Consider the following 17,957-nt stretch of genomic DNA (forward strand, 5'->3'; position numbering starts at 1 on the left):
ATCGTATGGTTATGGGTAGCATCATCTTGTTATTGGCACAAATCTTGCCAAGTGCCACAGGGCTGCCTCCTCCTCCTTCCTCCTCACCTCACCCCTGTGCCATTCTGGAGATATCTTGCCATTGCCATCCCCCTGGGGCCACAGCACCTCTTTGTAATGGAGGGGGTGGATTACAGCAGGGTGAAGGTACGGGTGGCAGGCAAGGTTCAAGCACACCTGATTCCCCGCCCCATTAGCCTGCTCTCCATTATAAGCCCCCACCCCATGGAGGGTGGGGGGCCCCCCTACTTCACCAGACAGGTTCATTAGAGGTAAGAGGAACGCCAAGGGCCAGTCTCACCAAGTTCCTACTTTGGCCCAGCAGAACTTTCTGCGATGGTGAAACATTATCTCTGCTGTCCAACAGGGAGCCACTAGCACACGTGACTATTAAATGCTTGAAATGAGGCTGGTGTGACTGAGGAACTAGGTTTAAACTTTATTTAATTAATTTAAATAGTCACATGTGGCTGGTGGCTACTATACCAGACAGTGCATCTTTGGCCAACTCCCAACCCAGCCAATTCCAACCTAGAACTGGAAGGAGATCCTGCCTATGCAAGCGGGCTGAGAGGCCAGGCAGGCTAGTGCAGGCTGGGCAGGAACCTGAGGGCAGAGGGGGCCAGTTCAGCCTGAGGCAGCACCGCCCCTCCCAGTGTCCATCACAATGGCAACCAGCCCGGAATCACAATACCGCAGGCAGGAGGTGAGCAGCAGCCTGGAAGCCGGGCAGGCGGTTTCCTCCAGGAGCAGGTCTCTGTCTGCAGACCTACTTACAGCAACCCAGCTGGCAGAGGACCGGGTTGCTGGGGAATGGAAAAGCACCCAGCAGCTGAGTGGCCTCAAGCTGGAGACCCAGAGGAGAAAGCAGGGCAGGCCTAGGGATGGGGGTGCCTATTTTTGCCCCAAGAGCCAAGTGCTGTAGGGCCCTGTGGCCAGGCTGCCAGGAGATGGAATACTCTGCAAGCACTGATCAGCTGCTCATCTTCTTCCTAGCAATTTGGTTCTTCTACTTCTTCTACCTTTAGGACTACTTGAGTGGCCCTCCCTTTCGCCTGCCCCCTGGGCTGGAGGGTGACAGCAGCAAGGAGCGCGGCCCAGCGCCTGTGAGTGAGGGCTGAGAGCTGGGGCCTTGGCCCTACAGGGAGGACAGCTAGGACATAGGCATGGTCTCCCCCTGTACGTTGGGGATGGAGATCTGTAGACAGCCACCAGGGCCCTGCCTTACAAAGCCTCAGGGCCACGGCCCAGCCTCTTGCTCTCAGAGGGCCCTGGGCTGCAGGTCCCAAACAGCCTTTGTGTTGAGTAAACGATACAGGAGAGGAAAGGACACGTGCCCCACAAAACGCAGGTACCAAAGTCTCCTGTGAGGTTGTCATGTCAAGGGAAGCACCACTGGAGGCAGAAGGAAGGATGCTGAGGCCTCTCCGCAGCTGCCTCTGGGGACGTACAAACTGCCTAGGAACTCTCAAACAGGTGGGTTCTCTAACTCCAACCCCAGATCTCTAAATTCTTGGGTCTGGACTGGAGACCAAGAATCTGAATTTTTAGTAAGTTCCCTCCTTCCTCCGTCAGTATAAGGACTACAGTTCTCTCTGTCCCTCGTGCAAAGCACGGAAGCCGGAGAGAACACCAGCCTCCATCCCTGGGTGTCCACCTGAGCGAAGCAGAGCCAGCAGGCCTGTGGGAGGAGAGGGAGAATAGGCGGCTCAGATTCCTGGGCAGCTGGAGGGACCCCCCACAGCCTGTACACCGGGGCCTGTGATGAAATCTCAAGGATAAACTATGAAGTATCACTGGGCTGCTCCTTCCCAAACGTGCTCAGAAAAGAATAGGGAATAACACAGTGTATTTTCTCACCAACATTCTTCTAGTGACTAGAATCTACTCCTTACAGTAAACGGTTGTAGGAATACATATTTTCCCTCTGGGACTCCATAAAACTAAATTTTGAATGGAAAAATAAAAGGCAGCCTATAACCAAGTAGTTTTCCTGAAATGGGCCCCCTGCAGAAAACGGTGCCTTTTCCCTTAGAGGGCAGCACAGCCAGCTCCGCCACACGCAGCTGAGCACGTGCTGGCCCGTGTGAGAGGCTGCTTGACCCTCCTCACCCGCGTGCACACCCACCTGCACACCCTCACACATCAGACACATCTGAAAATGCGACTTCCTGTCTCTTCAGGCCACTGACCTGAATTATAGCCTGATGGGGTTGCAGTGACTGCTCACTGCTGCCCTGTGACAGTCCCACTTTGTGTGGGTGCAAGTGGGGGACAGGAGTATGATGACACAGACAAGCACTCTGCCAGCAAGCCCACAGTGGACGTCAACCATTGCTTTATTAAGGCTCGGAGTGGTCTGCCAGTTGGGGGGCTGAGTCATTCACTCCACAGACCTCCGCCATGGTCCACTTATGGGTGACACTGAAGGAGAAGGCTGTCTTTGAGATCCCGAGCCACAGTCTTTGTGCTCCACTCATATCCACCCTGCAGGATAGGGGTGGTGGTACAGATAACTTGGGGTGCCCTCAGCAGGGTGGGGCGGGCTCTAGCAGGCCCTGGGCTCTGGAAGGGGGTGGCAGGGAGGCACAGGAGGGCAGGGACATCTCCCTCATCCCTCCCAGCCCAAACTATGGCTTTGTTATCCTATTGCCACTTGAGCAGGAGTGGAGTGCTCCCTTCTCCACCCTTCACTCTCGGCCTGTGCTACACTGTGGGAAGAGATAAAGGGAAAGCCCTCGGGGAAGAAGAGGCCTCTCTGTGCCTGGGACCTGGCCAGACCTCAGGGGAGCTGTGACCCCCACTCCTGCTCTCCCTCAGCTCCTCCCAGTGATGGGTCTTCTCAGGTTGAGGCTGGTCACTCAGAAGTGGACTCGCAGCACGTCCTGGCTAGCAACTGGCCGCTGGCAGGCTGTGCATGTCATGGGCAGGGAGCGCTGCTTCTCACCCAGGCAGGGCCGGCAGAGGAGGTGGCCACAGGGAAGCTGGTACACAGGTTCCTTTTTGAAGTAGGGAGAAAACACTCTTTTGCAGGAGGTGCACTCGGGGCCCAGGACGCTCCCAGGCTGCTCTGGTAAATCAGGGAGGAAAAGAGGCCAGGGTTAAGGAAAGCTACCCCCTGGTCCAGGCTCCATCATGGAGGCAGGGCACGTGCCTGGAGTGGGACAAGAAGCTTCCCCACCCTACACCCCTGCAGCAGCCTGGCTTCATCCCTCCCTAGGCTGCCTCTGCCTGATCTGGGAGGAGAGGATGCCAGGGAACCTGAGAGGCATCCTCTCGATCATCAAATCTCAATGCGCCCGTGAATGCTCAAGAAAAGCTGGCTTCTGAGTACAGCTGGGTAGTACTGGGCCCTTCCTCTTGGTCTCCCAGCAAGAGGTACTTCAGCATTTTATTATGCTCTTGGATTCTGAAGGGGCTGCCAAGGCCAGAGCAAGGCACAAGCTCACCCTGACAACCTTGATAAGTTGCAAGAACGGTGAGATGTGACAAGAAAAGGAAAAAGCAGAAAATGGTCTAGTGTCCCAGGGTTGGGCAGGTCAAGGGGGAAGGGAGGTCATGAGAGGGTCTGTCTGCAGCAGACCCGCTTGCTGAGCCTGGTGCTTGCTTCTCTTCAGTCCTGCAGCCCGGAAGCTCCCCCGACCCCGGGCCTATCAATCCCCTTCTTGTGTGGCAGGCTCTCTCTCCTTCCATGCTTCCCACGGGGCCTCCTGAATGAGGGCCATGGGCGGCAGGTCCTGCCACCCCCCTCCCCAAGCTGCACCCACAGATCTTCCTGCTCTCGGGGTTTTGCCTAAGGAGGCTGCTCTTTCTCCCCCAATCCACATCCCTCTGGAGCGGGCAAGGATGGGCTCCTGGGGGGAAGTGCCATAAGAATGAAAAGAGGCCAGCCATGAAAAGAGTGCAAAGGACAGCAAGTACAAAGAACAGCCGGTCCCTTAAAGAAAGAGAAAAGACACACAGGTGTGATGTGTAAGGTGTGGCTTCAGAGGAGACCGCAGAGAAGGGTGGATGGGGGCTGGAGCATGCAAGACCTCACAGGCAGCAGTTTAGATTTTACTCAAATTCAATGGGATGTGCTGGAGGGATTCTAAGAAGAGGAGTACCATGACTTGGTTACATTACAAGAGGACCTCTCTGGCTCCTGTAAGACACGTGACTATGGAGGGGGACAGTAGGGGCTGCTGCAGGAGTCTGGGGGAGCGGTGCAGGAGCTGGGGCCAGGGTGGTAGCATGGGCAGTGGAGCAGAGAGGACCACTGTGAGATCTACTCTGGAAGAACACAAACAGGGCTTGATGATGAACAGAATGTCAGATGAGCATGTTGAGGGAAACCAAGGATGACCTCCACGTCAGAGGCCTGACCAAAGAGTAGAAGATGCCACTCTCTATCTGTGATGGGGATGATGGGAGGCAGTGGAGGGCAACCTTTGGAGGGCAGACAGCAGTTCTGAGTTAGAATGTTCACTCAAGATATCCATGAGTTTCCCATGCAGAGGCACCAAGCAGCTGTCAGGGAAGTTGGGATCTGAGCCCCAAGGAGAGGCAAGAGCTATAGGTGAACATGGGCAGTCACTGGCCAAGTGGGTTCTCACTTGGGTGACAGAAGAGCACAGAGTCTAGGACCAGAGTCTCGAAGAGGAGAAGAGTTGGCAATGGAAACTGAAGAGGGGCTGCTGAAAATGGGGAGACAAAGAACGTAACATCTAGAAGGCCAAGAGAGAAGGTGTTTCAGGAAGGAGGGGCTGGTTAGCCACATCAGAAGCTGCTGAGAAGATAAGTGGCCACTGTATTTGCGGTCACAGAAATCACTGGTCACTTAGACAAGACAGGTTCTTGGGGATGGTCAGGATGGAAACGCAATCAGAGAGACACGGAGGTGGGGACAAGAGGAGGTAAAGAGGAGGAGAGGCAGACAAAGTAAGATAGTCCGGGATCCAGACAAGAGACGAGACTGGCTCTAGATAGGCAGGAGGAACCAAGTGCACGGCTCATCATTAGTCCCACCAGGTTTCATCTTGTAGAAAATGCCCCAGCATTCTAGTCAGATCCTCTCACTTTATATCCTAATCAATTCTATCATCCAAAGTGGTCTCAGGTTCATTTTACACAAAAATTGGCTCAGTAAGCTACCACCATACTTTTCTACGACTAAGAAAATGTTAACAGGAAGAGAGGAAGATGACATACTCAACCCCAAATCCCTCCACACTTACATAAAGTACCCCAGGCGTCAGACAGGAGACAGACTAGTCAAGAAAAATAACTAGAAAGTACAAACAAACAAAAGTCCTCAGGATAGAATAATTAACATTAGATCTTACCAAAAAACACAGCAGAGAGTAGTCAGGCCCTAAGTCCACAGAATTACTAAGAGTTGACTAAAGAAAGCCCTTCTTGTGAAGAGTTAAACTTCACAGGTAGCCCCTCAACTCCCCCTGGAAAAGGAAAGAGACTGGGTTCTCCTCTCAGGCCTGGGTGTTAGAGCTAAGGAGGCTGGGCATGGAGGTCCACAGAGCCCCAGAGGCATGTCCAGCATTCCGTTCAAGGGCTCCAAGGAGATGGACGGGGCCCATGTTACCCGAGCCTGTGCCTGGCCTCCAGGAAGTGCTGCTCCCTCTTGTGCTGAGGTGCTGGAGCTGTCCCCTGGTCAGCCGAGCCGTGAAGGAGGGCATGGAGCCAAGAGTCGATGTCAAGGCAATTTCCAAGCTTTGTGACAGCTTCTGCTCATGGGACACTGGACCTGTCGAGAGATCCACAGACCACAATATCCAGAGAGAGGTTCAGCAAAGATGATGACCAAAACTCAAAGTCCTCTGAGGACTACAAAAACAGCACTTTCAACTTCAAGTAGACACAAATGTAAAGAAAGTTCTCCCTAACGTCTACTAGTCAATTGTGATGCCAGAATAGAGAGAGGAAAGCCCTGGTGACCCTCGCAGTTTGTACCCATCCCACACCCCTTTCAGGGTTCCTAGGCTCTGCACTAGCTTTCCTCCTCCTGGACAAATTACTGGGTGGCCATGGGCCACCTTGTGGCTCCCCTCCAGAACTGCACCCTACTTTCTGAAGGCCTCCCTCCTGGCCGAGGAAATGAGTGGGGCAAGCAAACACCCAGCCTTGTGCCCCTGCTCCCTGCCCCCATTCCCTCCCCAGCACCCTCAGTTTGCTCTTTCCTCATCTCTTCCCTGCTGGGGCCCCACCACTCTGCAGTGCTGCTGGCCTGTCCTTTCTCTCCTGTTAAGTAAAGCAAAGCAATTATCACTAAGTGGAATAAGGAAGACCTCACTCTGCCCACTCCACAATCTAGGGGACCTTCTCTGTGTGGTCCGCAGGAAGCCAAGCAATGGACTGAGTAAAAGCAATGTGGGAAGGGGGACAGCACCCCAAGAGAGGACCCAGAGACCTGCCTGGTAGCAGGATTCACAAAACTTCCCCAAAGCAGGGAGTGGAACATTCTGTCTACAGTTCGTAGGACATAGAACATCAGCTTGGGGCCCTGGAGCACTGGTCAGTGTGGTCCTGTGTCATCAACATATTTGTCAAGGCCAACACCACTGGAGATCTCCACAGACATAGGGTCTAAGGACCTTTCACCTCGTCTCGCCCCATGGCACCTCAGACGCTTCCAGGAGTTTCTGGGGGTCATGTTAACCAAAATTTATGCTCAAAACCAGAGAAGACACAGATGTAACTTTCAAGCACACTACTTGCATAGGCCTTTTAGAGTAAGAGAGGAAATTAAAAGAATGATAAAATCTAAACAGACTAATTTCATTAAGAAAAAAGAAAAAGTGGTCAAAGAGCTATTTCCAAAAGCACCAAACTCTGACAATCACGGGGAAATTCTGCCAAACATGTGAACGATTCTAATACTGTTAAACCGTTCCAGAGTTTAGAAAAGGAAAATTTCCTAATTCTTCTTATGGAGCAAATAAATCATTGACACCAAAACCTGACCAAAGATGGCATGTGCACGCTTGCACACACACACTATAGTCCAATCGCACTCAACACCAGCAAACAGAACCATACAGCACATTAAGCAAGACCAAATGGAGTTCCTTCCAGGAGTGTAGCAATGGTTCAATATTAAGAAGGCTATTAATGTACTTTCTTACATTAAAAGATCTAGGATGAAAAATCATAATATCATCTCCATTGATAAAGAAAAGTCATTAGACAAAATTCAACCACCAATCTTGGAAAAAACACTGAGTAAAATAGAAATCAGTGGTGTGGGAGAGTGTCTGAAATGGCTCCCAATGAAGCCCATCTTCTGATCCTCAGGCTGCTCTTGGGAACCCCTTCCCCTTGAGCATGGGCTGGACTTGGTGAGCTGTTTTTAAGAGAATATAGCAAAAGTAATAGGATGTCATTTCCATGACTGGGTTCTACAAGACTGTGACTTCCATCTTGTTTGCACACTCTCTCTGGCGTACACAGCTACCATGTTGTGTGCTACCCTTGAGAGGCTCAGGGAAGACTGGCCACGAGCCAACAAGTGCAGCAATTCAGTGAGGAACTGAATCCTGCAACAACCACATGACTGAGCCTGGAAGTGAAGCCTTCCCAAGTCAAGCCTTGAGTTGGTTGACTGTAGCCCAGCCAACACTTTAATAGCAGCCTTGGAAGACCCTGAAGTAGATGACCAAGCCAAGCTACACCTGGATTCCTGTCCAGAGAAGCTATGAGATAATGAATGTGTGGTGCTTTAACCCAGTAAGTTTTGGGGTAACTTAAGCTGGCAAAGCATAAAGCAAAGGGCAGTGGTGCCAAGTGCCACTTGGGAGAAGTAGGGCTGACAATGGGCATGGAGATAGGATGGTGGATTACCCGTTGAGCAGTCCATGTGTGTCAGACCGAGCTCACTGGCAGCTTTCATCTTCTTAGCGGTGTGTTCTGAGGTAGTGGGTGAGACCATAAGGCTTGTGGTAGAAAAACAGGAAGCATTTATACCAAGGCTACCGTCTGGGGCATGTTCAGCCTGCTCCATCTTTCTTTTCCGAGAAGGCAGAGCAAGTGAAGAAGGGGTAACTGCCAACGCAGTCTGTGCTCTCCCAAGCAGGTGGCAGCCAGGGATGGAGTGCTGGAGCAGGAAATGGTCAATCCGGGCCTTCAGGGAGGGGTGAGGCAAGGGCTGGGAGAGTGGAGTAAAGGCTACCCCTGTGAAAGGGTCACTGGGCACTCGGCCCCATGTGGCTTCACTGCGGTTACACTTCTCCAGAGTGCTCTGGTCGATGACCTTGCCTGAGGGCAGGAGCATGGGGCAAGGCATGATTTCCAGGGTGATGGGATCCAGGAACTCCTCAGGCACATCCTGAATTACCTCGGCCAGCTCCTGCAAGCTGGAAGGGGCCTGTGGGCCCTCAGACTGGCCTCCGGGGTCACAGTCGCTTTCCATGGGCATGGCCGGGGCCTGCAGAGCCAAGTCTTGAGGGTGTCTCTCTGAGGCAACCAGCAGGACGCTGTCTATCACCTCCTGAGAGCAGGTTTTAGCCGGCTGACCCCACACTTCCAACCGCTTGATGCAAGGGATACCGCTGCCCGTCACGTGGGTGATACAGATCTTGAGATGGGCCACGTGGCTAAGGGAAAGAGCCCCTTTATTCCAAAGCTCCTGGGCCACAACAGCAGGGGAGGGGAGTGTGGCTTCCATTGGGCCAAAAGGCGGCCTAGCCTTGAAGCCCTTGTGGCTAAACACTACTTGGCTCTGGTTTTTCAACAAGACTTTGCCTACCAAGGTGAACGCCTCCTTGTCTGGGATGGATGGCTCAGCTGGGCCCGGGACCCGGCACTCGAGGGTATTCCAAGATGCTCTGCTGGATAAGGCAGATGTGTACATTTCCAGGCCAGTGACATTCTGGCCTCCCCCAGCTGTGAGGTCTATGTTAATCCTACAGATTTCCACATTGAAGGGAAAGGAAATTGTTACATAGACTGGTGGCTTAATGAAATACTCCGTCCTAAAACCATGACTTCTCTTTGTGAGGTCTTCAGAGATCAGATTTTCTACTTCATAACCATCAGCTGATATCTAGATTTAATGACAAATATAAGACACATTGATTTGATGAGACCCAAATGAAGACAACTAGTTTTCAAGAACTTGCCACTTCTAAGAAAACTCTAAAGAAAGTTTGAAGTTCCTCATTTAAAATTTCCTCTAATACATCGAATTTTCCTGATTTTTTTTGCAGGCATCTAAGATCAGGTCAAAGGCTGGGGGCAACTGTATCCTCAAGTACTGCCTATCCTTAAAAAATATAAGCAACAAAACACACTGCCCAACCCAACCAAAAATCCCTTCAAAATAACATCTCTCTAAAAGGGGGTAGATATACTATTGTTTTTTTTTTCATTATTTCAGAGGATGAAAACATGCCAATTTAGGGAAAAACAAAGATGTTCATTAAAGTTCTCAATTTTGTATTTGGACTCTACCAATTATAACAGTTTCCTTAGGAAGGCACAACAAATAAGCTTCTTGTAAATCTACCACTGATGAAACTAGGTAAAAAAAAAAACAAACGTGTGCACAAGGACAAGAACCACAAAAAACTATGGGACATTTAACACAATGAATGTGCTAGGACAGGTGGGATTGTGAGTAACTTTTTCTTCTTTTACTATTTCTAATATTTGTTATAACCCAATGGAGATTTTCAGCTTAACACCATGGGAACCTGAAATAGAACACTGTGGGCAGAAACTCCAAATCAGGGGAGGGGTTCAATTTTCCCCTTGGAGTTTCCTTATTCCCTGCTCTGAGCTGTGGAAAGATACTCCCCTTGGCACAAAAGGGAAAGCAGCTTAATTCAAACAATAAAGAACAAGAAATCCAAATAACAAATATAAGCCATTATTCCTACCATAAGAAGTTAGCAAGAAGATCAGTGGGGGAGAGAATTTCTACCTTCACTATGACTTTGAGTGGAATCAGAATTTATCATCAGAGGGAAGAGTCAGACCCTTCACAAAAAGAGTCACAGCTCACCCTGTAACAGTGCTGTCTGATTCAAGAGGGGCAGCCTGACCCATGCTTACCTAAATATCATCTGGTGGCATCTAAAACAATGAGGATGAAAGCACATTAAGCCTGAATTAAGCCCACATATACAAGGCAGGAAATGGGGAAAACATGAAAAATAGATACCTTATATTTATTTATGTGCATATACTTGTTTTATTTACCTTGTTGCAGTAAATTCTTGGTCTGAACTGTGGAAGGCAAAGATTTATTACCATCTTTGTGGCTGAAAGGATAGCTTCCAAGCATCAGAAATAGCCTTAAATAAAAAATAAAACTTGGTATTAGACAAGTTAAAACTTAATTCTAAACTTTGAGGAGTTGATTCCTAAGAGAAGAGAATCAAACAAGATAACAACAAAAACTTTAACACACACACTCTCGCGGTCTATACTCACTCTCTTTGTATCCTGTGATGCTGGGAAAAAAATTAGTCACTTAAAAATTGCCGGGGCCGGCCCAGCGGTGCAGTGATTGGGTTCACATGTTCTGCTTTGGCGGCCTGGGGTTTGCTCACTGCTTGTCAGGCCATGCTGGGGTGGCGTCCCACATAGAAGAACTAGAAGGACCTACAACTAGGATATACAACTGTATACTGGGGGCTTTGGGGAGAAAAAAAGAAAAAAGAAAAATAAATGAGGTTTCTGTTTAAAAAAAAAAAAAAAAAACTGCAGAAGAGATTTCTATTGCAGACTGACCAGGTAGGCAAAGGCTGCTGGTTCTCTGGCTGACAGCTGGAGGCAGGGGCCTGTCAGCTCTGCAGGGGGCTATCCACAAGAAAAGGAGGGTCAAAAGTGGCTGAGCTCAGAGAAAAAAACAGGACTACTTAACCAGAGGGTTTAGAACAGAAAGGGTCACAGAAAATAATCATAGTGGTGCTGGGCATCTTTGTCATTTAACACTTGTCAATGCAATTACATTTTCTTATTATAATGAAAACAATTAGAAGAGTCAAAAACATCATTTTTGAGAAATTGAAAATCTTAGGGTTAGAAGTACCTTAAAAGGACATCGAATCCAAACAGTCATTTTAATGACCAAGATCCAGGGTGGGCAAAATGGGTGAAGGTGGTCAAAAGGTATAAACTTCTAGTTGTAAGATAAATAAGTTCTGGGAATGTACTGTACAGCATGTTGACTACAGTTAAAATTATATATTGTATATTTGAAAGTTGCTAAGAGAGTAGATCTTAAAAGTTATCACAAGAAAAAAAATTTGTAACTGTGAGGTGATGGATGTTTAAACTTATTACGTTAATCATTTTGCAATACGTACATACATCAAATCACTATGCTGTGCATCTGAAACTTATACAATGTTATATGTCAATTATATCTCAATAAAAGTGGAAGAAAAAATGACCAATGTCCAAGAGCCTTTGGTACTCCCTGGAGAAAAGCAGGGAAGCCACTAGAAACATCCCTCCCAGTGACAAGCCTCTCCAATGGATCTGAACTCCTTAGGTGAGGCCAGGCCACCTGTTCTGTATTTCCACTTGTCAGACAAGGCCATGAAAAACTCTTGTAGCCTAACAGGGACAGGGCCATCCTCTGGGGTCTTTTGGTTGTCATGATCAGTAGGTGATACTTGCAGAAGCCAGGCATGTTGGGCATCCTGCAACATTTTAGTGGGCAGTTTCTGCAGAGTGAGGATCTGCCATGGGATCTTTTTTTTTTTTTTCTAATTTTATTTATTTATTTTTCCCCCCAAAGCCCCAGTAGATAGTTGTATGTTATAGCTGCACATCATTCTAGTTGCTGTATGTGGGACGCGGCCCCAGCATGGCCGGAGAAGCGTTGTGTCGGTGCGCGCCCGGGGTCCGAACCCAGGCTGCCAGCGGTGGAGCACGCGCACTTAACCGCTAAGCCACGGGGCTGGCCCTGCCATGGGATCTTTAAATGTTTATTATCTCAGCCTAGGCCCCTAACTCAGTTTTACATATAAATACAAAGTATTTTTTAAATGGTTTTAATATATACTCAATTTTTTAGGAAGGGAATTTCCATGTAAATCATAGGAAGATCATACTCTGTTTTGTTCAGATCTTTACTAAGAGGTGTTATCCATTTCTGAAAACTACATCACCTAGAGCAATACTAATAGACTTGATAGTCTGCATTTGCAGCAGTCTATATTCAAGATTATTCTACATGTTGGTAAAAGCTTCTGACTTCTTTATGCCTTCCAGTATGGTCATACCCACACATTTAAACATGAGAATAAATTTTATTATCACACTTTAAAATTTCCCCTTTATATTACTGTTAGGGCATCTGTGACTATGTATGTATGCATGTGTGTGTGTCTATGTATGAATGTGTGTGTGCATACCTAAACACACATATACATGCACATACATTTTTTTTTTTTTTTAAATAATGTATATAGGTAGGTTATATTATCTTTGACTTTAAATTCAGGACAGCAGAAGGAACATTACAAAATATTTATTATTAAAAGAAGGAGATGAATCCGATGGGGCAGAGAACCCCTGGCTTAAAGTCTCCTATTCTTTGTGAACTTGTACTGAAACTCCTAGTGCTTCTCACTTTTTGAGGCATACATGCTATCTCTTTGCCAGAGCATTCTACAATCTGGCCTGGAAGCAACATGGACTAGTTTACAGAATTCCTTTTTTGGAAGATTGCTTTAACAGTGTCTCCAGGCTTCTGACACCTTTCCTGTTCTCCACAATAACTCAAAAACGAGTATCTCAGGAGTTACATCTGCAAATACTCTCAGGGCCCTTGTATGTACCTCCTCTTGGCGAGGAAACCAGAACACATTTAGAGCAGTATTTCCCTCAATTCTCCTGCCCAACTAGGGCAATGGCTTCTTGCTAAGTTTTTGGTTTTGTTTTAAATGTAAAAATAAGCTGTTGACTTTAATTGAATATGTAAGAATTAAAATGAATATATAGCCCAGACCAAAAAATCCAAAACATTTCTCCTTGAAAAGCAAGCCTAAGATGCCAAAGGAAAACAGACAATATATTGACACAGATGGTGACATAATAGATATGTAAGTGCAAAACTGGGCTGGCGCTAGGCAAAACGATGAAGTTAGCCAACTCCAGGGTTCGGGAGGTTTTCTTTTCACTGCCGCAGGCAGTTCTCTCCTCCCCTCTTTGCCTGATGAGAGGGAGCTTTGGCAAGAAAAAACAAAGAGATAGAAACTTTGTTATAATATCAAATTACTGAGAGGTGGTTAATATTAGCAGGATAAAGGTACCACTAGTCTGCGATCATCTCTATCCACATCCTAGGCCTTTCTCTCTGACTTTCAGGGAAACAAAGAAACTCTGGCAGAGGTAACAATGCCAACTCCCTGAAGTAGTGATTTGATTTCCTACTGGGAGACACTGATTTCACTAACATCTACATTCTTCCTATCTCCTTATTATCTTCTTAGACACTTCATACTGTGGTCTTTTAACTTTGATTTATTCTACATATCATGAAATTAATTTCTCTGAGAACCTAAATGCCAGGACCAGAGCAAGTTGGGCAGGGGTCTTCTTGGAGCCATGACGAAGAGCCTTCCTGTGAGAATCAAGCCAAATGGAAAAGTCTTCAAAATTTATCTGAGTACCCAACTCAACAGTAAATGGTAGCATGAGATGGAGTTGCCCAGATGTGACCACCCTCAGGACAACTGCCCTTTGCCTTTAACCCGACTCAGCGATCACCAGACACCAGCTCCTGTGGTTAGACTTGAGAGATAACAGGGTGAGAAGGGCAAGGCTGACCAAAGAGCTTTCAAACTTTTGCTATCTCGTAACTTTAAAAAATGCCACCTCAGATACCTGAAAGAAGAGCATCTGACTGCCCTTTCAATCACTGCAGTAATTTAAAAGGTTTTATCTGCACTGAGTCTCAGGAAACACAGGGCTCACTCTCGCAGTAAGTCATTAGACAAAGAACCTCAAGCAGCAAAAACACAACTCTGGCCATGAAGGCACTTACACAAGATGGGTTAGAGGAGGCCACCAAGGATTTTATTCAATTTAAATCTTACCAACTGGTTAGCCCTAAAGTGGGTACTAATATCCTTATTTTGCAGATGAAGAAACTGAGGCTTAAAGAGAGGTTAAGCTGCGACTCAGATTCCAATCATTCCTAAAACACTCTGGTTACTATCTACTTGGACACCATTTACCTGGAAGGATTTACCAGGAAGTTATACAGATCCTTATAACTTTTTTCTTTTCTCTTACGTGAAGGTTTGGCATCACTCATTTTTAAAAAATAAGTTTTTCCAAACTTAAAATTAATGGGGTTGGGGCTGGCCCCATGGCTTAGTGGTTAAGTGTGCGCGCTCTGCTACTGCCGGCCCAGGTTCGGATCCCAGGCGCGCACCAACGCACCGCTTCTCTGGCCATGCTGAGGCTGCATCCCACATGCAGCAACTAGAAGGATCTGCAACTATGACATACAACTATCTACTGGGGCTTTGGGGAAAAAAAGGAGGAGGACTGGCAATAGATGTTAGCTCAGAGCCGGTCCTCCTCAGCAAAAAGCGGAGGATTAGCATGGACGTTAGCTCAGGGCTGATCTTCCTCACACACACAAAAAAATAAAATTAATGAGGCTATGCTCTATGATGTAGAAATTTGGAAACTTTGCCTGCCCTTTCCAACACATTGGATCAAGCCTCAAATTGTTTTTTGAGGAAAATCCTTAGGTAACCTAGCCTTCTATTCAAGCATCTCACCTCATGAGGCTCCTCAACTTTCATCAGAGGTTGTTAACTCTATTAGTCAACCATTAAAGCATATGGACCCATATCTGACCAGACAGCCTACTTGCTCTCCACAGCACTTACCAAAATCTAATTTGAGAGAATATTTACGGAGACTGTTCAGTCCATCCACGTTAAATTCTTTTTAGTGCCAGCCTAAGTGGTACCTCTTGCCTCCTGCCTGGCATCCCTGGTGGCTGCTGCATTCATATCACATACCACCATCTGACAGACTTCTTAGTACTGCAGATCCCGAGCTGTAGCAAAAATAAATGTAACACATTGATAAAAATTCAGTGGCCAATCTGTGAAGATTCACAGGACACCAGGGTGGCACGACACACCAGCTGAGAACCACAATTTTAGTCTTTAGCTTCTCCATCAAGCTGCCCCTCAGAGCAGTGTACTAGATCATCCTCATTGTTCATCCTAGCCACAACCATCACCACACTCCTCGCCCCACCACAAATACTCTTTACCAAACGGTTCAATAGTTCTGTGTGGCCCATTGGCAAGGAATTTCATAAGAAACAGCTCTATAAAGTTGGTTGCTGTTTTATTAGGTTGTTAAAACCATTATTCTCTACTTTGCACAATATCCTCTCTTTGAGACCCATGGGAAAGTTCTCTCTTTGGTCTCAGTACTAGGAACGGCTGTTTCTTCCAATCAATTCAATATTTTATGGTATGAATATGAATCATATTATTGCTCATGATTCTTTCTTTACTTTGGCTGCTAGAAGGCTCAGAATAAAATCTGTGGCCCATCCCTCGAACTTCTCTTTGCCTGAATTCTTCACTTATTTTTATGTCAAAGTGTATATTATGAAAGCTACCTTAAAATCATTTTGAACAGGATGGGGTATAAATAAACAATAAAACCATTCTCCTTTTGGTGGACATTTAGGTTGTTTGTAACTTTTTACTATTATAATATAAAGATAAAAATCTTAAGTACACTTTTGTCTTTTTTTGGTCTCAGTACAATTTTAACTTTTTTTCTCAAGGAGCCTTAAATGTTTCCTGTTAAGGTTGCTATTTATGAATAGGATCCTTTTATCCCATTAACTTTTCTAACCAGTTATTCTATATATAGGAAAGCTTTTCACTTTGGTCTCTTTATCATGTCTTCACTTGTCTTATTGAACTCACTGATTCAATAGATTTTCAGTTGTTTTCTGGGGGGGGGGTTTCTACAATCTCAATAATAATTAGAGCCTCTTTCTCAAAATTGTAACTCTTATTTCTGTCTCTCATCTTACTACATCAGCTAGAACTTCCAGAATTATATGAAATAATAATCGAGTTGCCATGCTTGTTTTGTTCCCATTAGAAAGTGCCTCTAGTGTTTCATCTTTGAACATAATGCCGATTGTTAGATTGAAATATTCTTTTTATGTTAATAAAGCATTCTAATTTTCATAGTTTTTTGAAAATCAGGGATATGCTTTGAATTCTATAGAGTTATATTATTTTTCTTATATGACAGACTAATGAAATATAGCACATTTTTATAATTTTACACAATCCTTTTATTCCTAGGATAGGCTCAATTTGGGTGTGGCAGATTGTTCTTCAAATTCTACTGAATTTGATTGCTCATATTTAATTTTAGATGAGATATTATTGCACACTCACATAACATTTACAAGCCCTGTGCTAGGTACTGGAGTAGAGAGATAAAAATGAAACAGGTGGTGAAACTATTCTGTATGCCACTATACTGGTAGATACACGACATTATGCATTTGTTAAAACTCACAGAACTATACAAAACAAAGACTGACCCTTCATGTAAACTATGGACTTCAGTTAATAATAATGTACCAATATTGCCTCATCAATTATAACAAATGTACCACACTAATGCAAGACATTAATAATAGGGGAAACTGTGTGCAAGGGAGAGGAGGAGGTATATGGGAATTCTCTGTATTATCTGCTCAATTTTTCTGTAAACCAAAATCACTCTAAAAAAATTAATAATAATAATGAATGACTGGGGGAAAAAGTGACTGAAAACAAATTAGGACTGGAGATCAAATTGAAACAAGTGACTGTGCCATTACAGGACAAGAGTGGCAGACCCTTTTTAAAAAATGTTACAAATGAGGGTATCTATTTCTTTGGGAAATAGTGATGCCTAAACACCGTAGGATTCTATAGGCCTATGGTTGCCATCGAGGTCTTTGTATGATCTTTTCATCTCTCTGGTTCCAACATCCCGGACCTTTTAAGGTCAAGTGCCTTCTTTCTTAAAGCTTACTCCAGAAAAAACAAACGGCTCACCATATGAAAATGCAAACAGACTTACCCAGGAAGACTGCCTCCTCAACCCTGCATAGGAAATGGCCATGTTACCTGAACTCATTGCAAACACTGTCCAGTAAATACTTACAAATTACAGCCTCCTTCTCCAAATTTGGCATCTAAATACAAGAGAGATTGAGTAGAAATTGGGGACCGCAGATCATGGCTAAAGTGCCCTGCAGTTCAGAGAAGTGGCTTGGAGTCAGATAATAATGGCTTTATAAAACAGCAAAATAATAGAGGTTATAAGCAGATAGTATGTCAAAAAGATTTCCTTTTTGTTACAAAATATTTCAGATAAAAAGGCAGAGAACATTATATAGTACACTCTTATACTCACCACCTAGAGTTAGCAAATGTTAACATTTTGCCATGTTTACTTCTCACTTCAGTATAAAGAGCAAAATTTAAAAGATATAAATAAAACTCACCACCAATCCTATTTCCTCTCCCTTTTTACAAAACTTCATCTTCTTTGTTTGTTTGCTTGTTTGTTTTTGAGAGGAAGATCAGCCCTGAGCTAACATCTGCGCCCATCTTCCTCCACTTTATATGGGACAATGACACAGCATGGCCCGACAAGTGGTGCCTCAGTGCGCGCCCGGGGTCCGAACCCGGGCCGCCAGCAGCGGAACGCGTGCACTTAACTGCTACGCCACAGGGCTGGCCCCTACAAAGCTCCATCTTAAGTTGGGTGTCTCTCACTCAAATTAGTATAGGTATGTGTGGATACATAAGCATACAGGAGTTTGTGCATTTTCAATGTACCTTAATGATAATACACCATGTGTATCATCTTGCAACTTGCTTTTCTATTAAGCATTATTATTTTAAGGT

At 45.8% G+C, this 17,957-nt stretch overlaps 1 protein-coding gene across 9 annotated transcripts in view; it reads right to left on the reverse strand.

The window, feature by feature from the left end:
* Positions 1–2,360: 2,360 nt before the first annotated feature.
* The window catches only part of UBOX5 (U-box domain containing 5), a 36,860-nt gene continuing 21,263 nt past the window's right edge, over positions 2,361–17,957 (reverse strand). For 5 of the 9 annotated variants that reach the window (XM_058563102.1, XM_058563107.1, XM_058563105.1 and 2 more), the window contains exons 2-6: positions 14,895–15,067; positions 10,234–10,328; positions 7,876–9,076; positions 5,621–5,782; positions 2,361–3,109 (exon numbers count right to left, since the gene is read on the reverse strand). In XM_058563102.1, coding sequence (XP_058419085.1) covers positions 2,901–3,109; positions 5,621–5,782; positions 7,876–9,076; positions 10,234–10,287 — 1,626 coding nt within the window. In that variant the 5' untranslated portion in view covers positions 10,288–10,328; positions 14,895–15,067 and the 3' untranslated portion in view covers positions 2,361–2,900. Of the gene's footprint in view, positions 3,110–5,338; positions 5,783–7,875; positions 9,077–10,233; positions 10,329–14,894; positions 15,068–17,957 lie in introns of those variants that run through there. The other 4 variants (XM_058563109.1, XM_058563108.1, XM_058563111.1 and 1 more) reach the window with 4 other exon arrangements.

Source organism: Diceros bicornis, chromosome 19, assembly GCF_020826845.1.
Source record: "Diceros bicornis minor isolate mBicDic1 chromosome 19, mDicBic1.mat.cur, whole genome shotgun sequence".
In the NCBI taxonomy this organism is placed as follows: domain Eukaryota; kingdom Metazoa; phylum Chordata; class Mammalia; order Perissodactyla; family Rhinocerotidae; genus Diceros; species Diceros bicornis.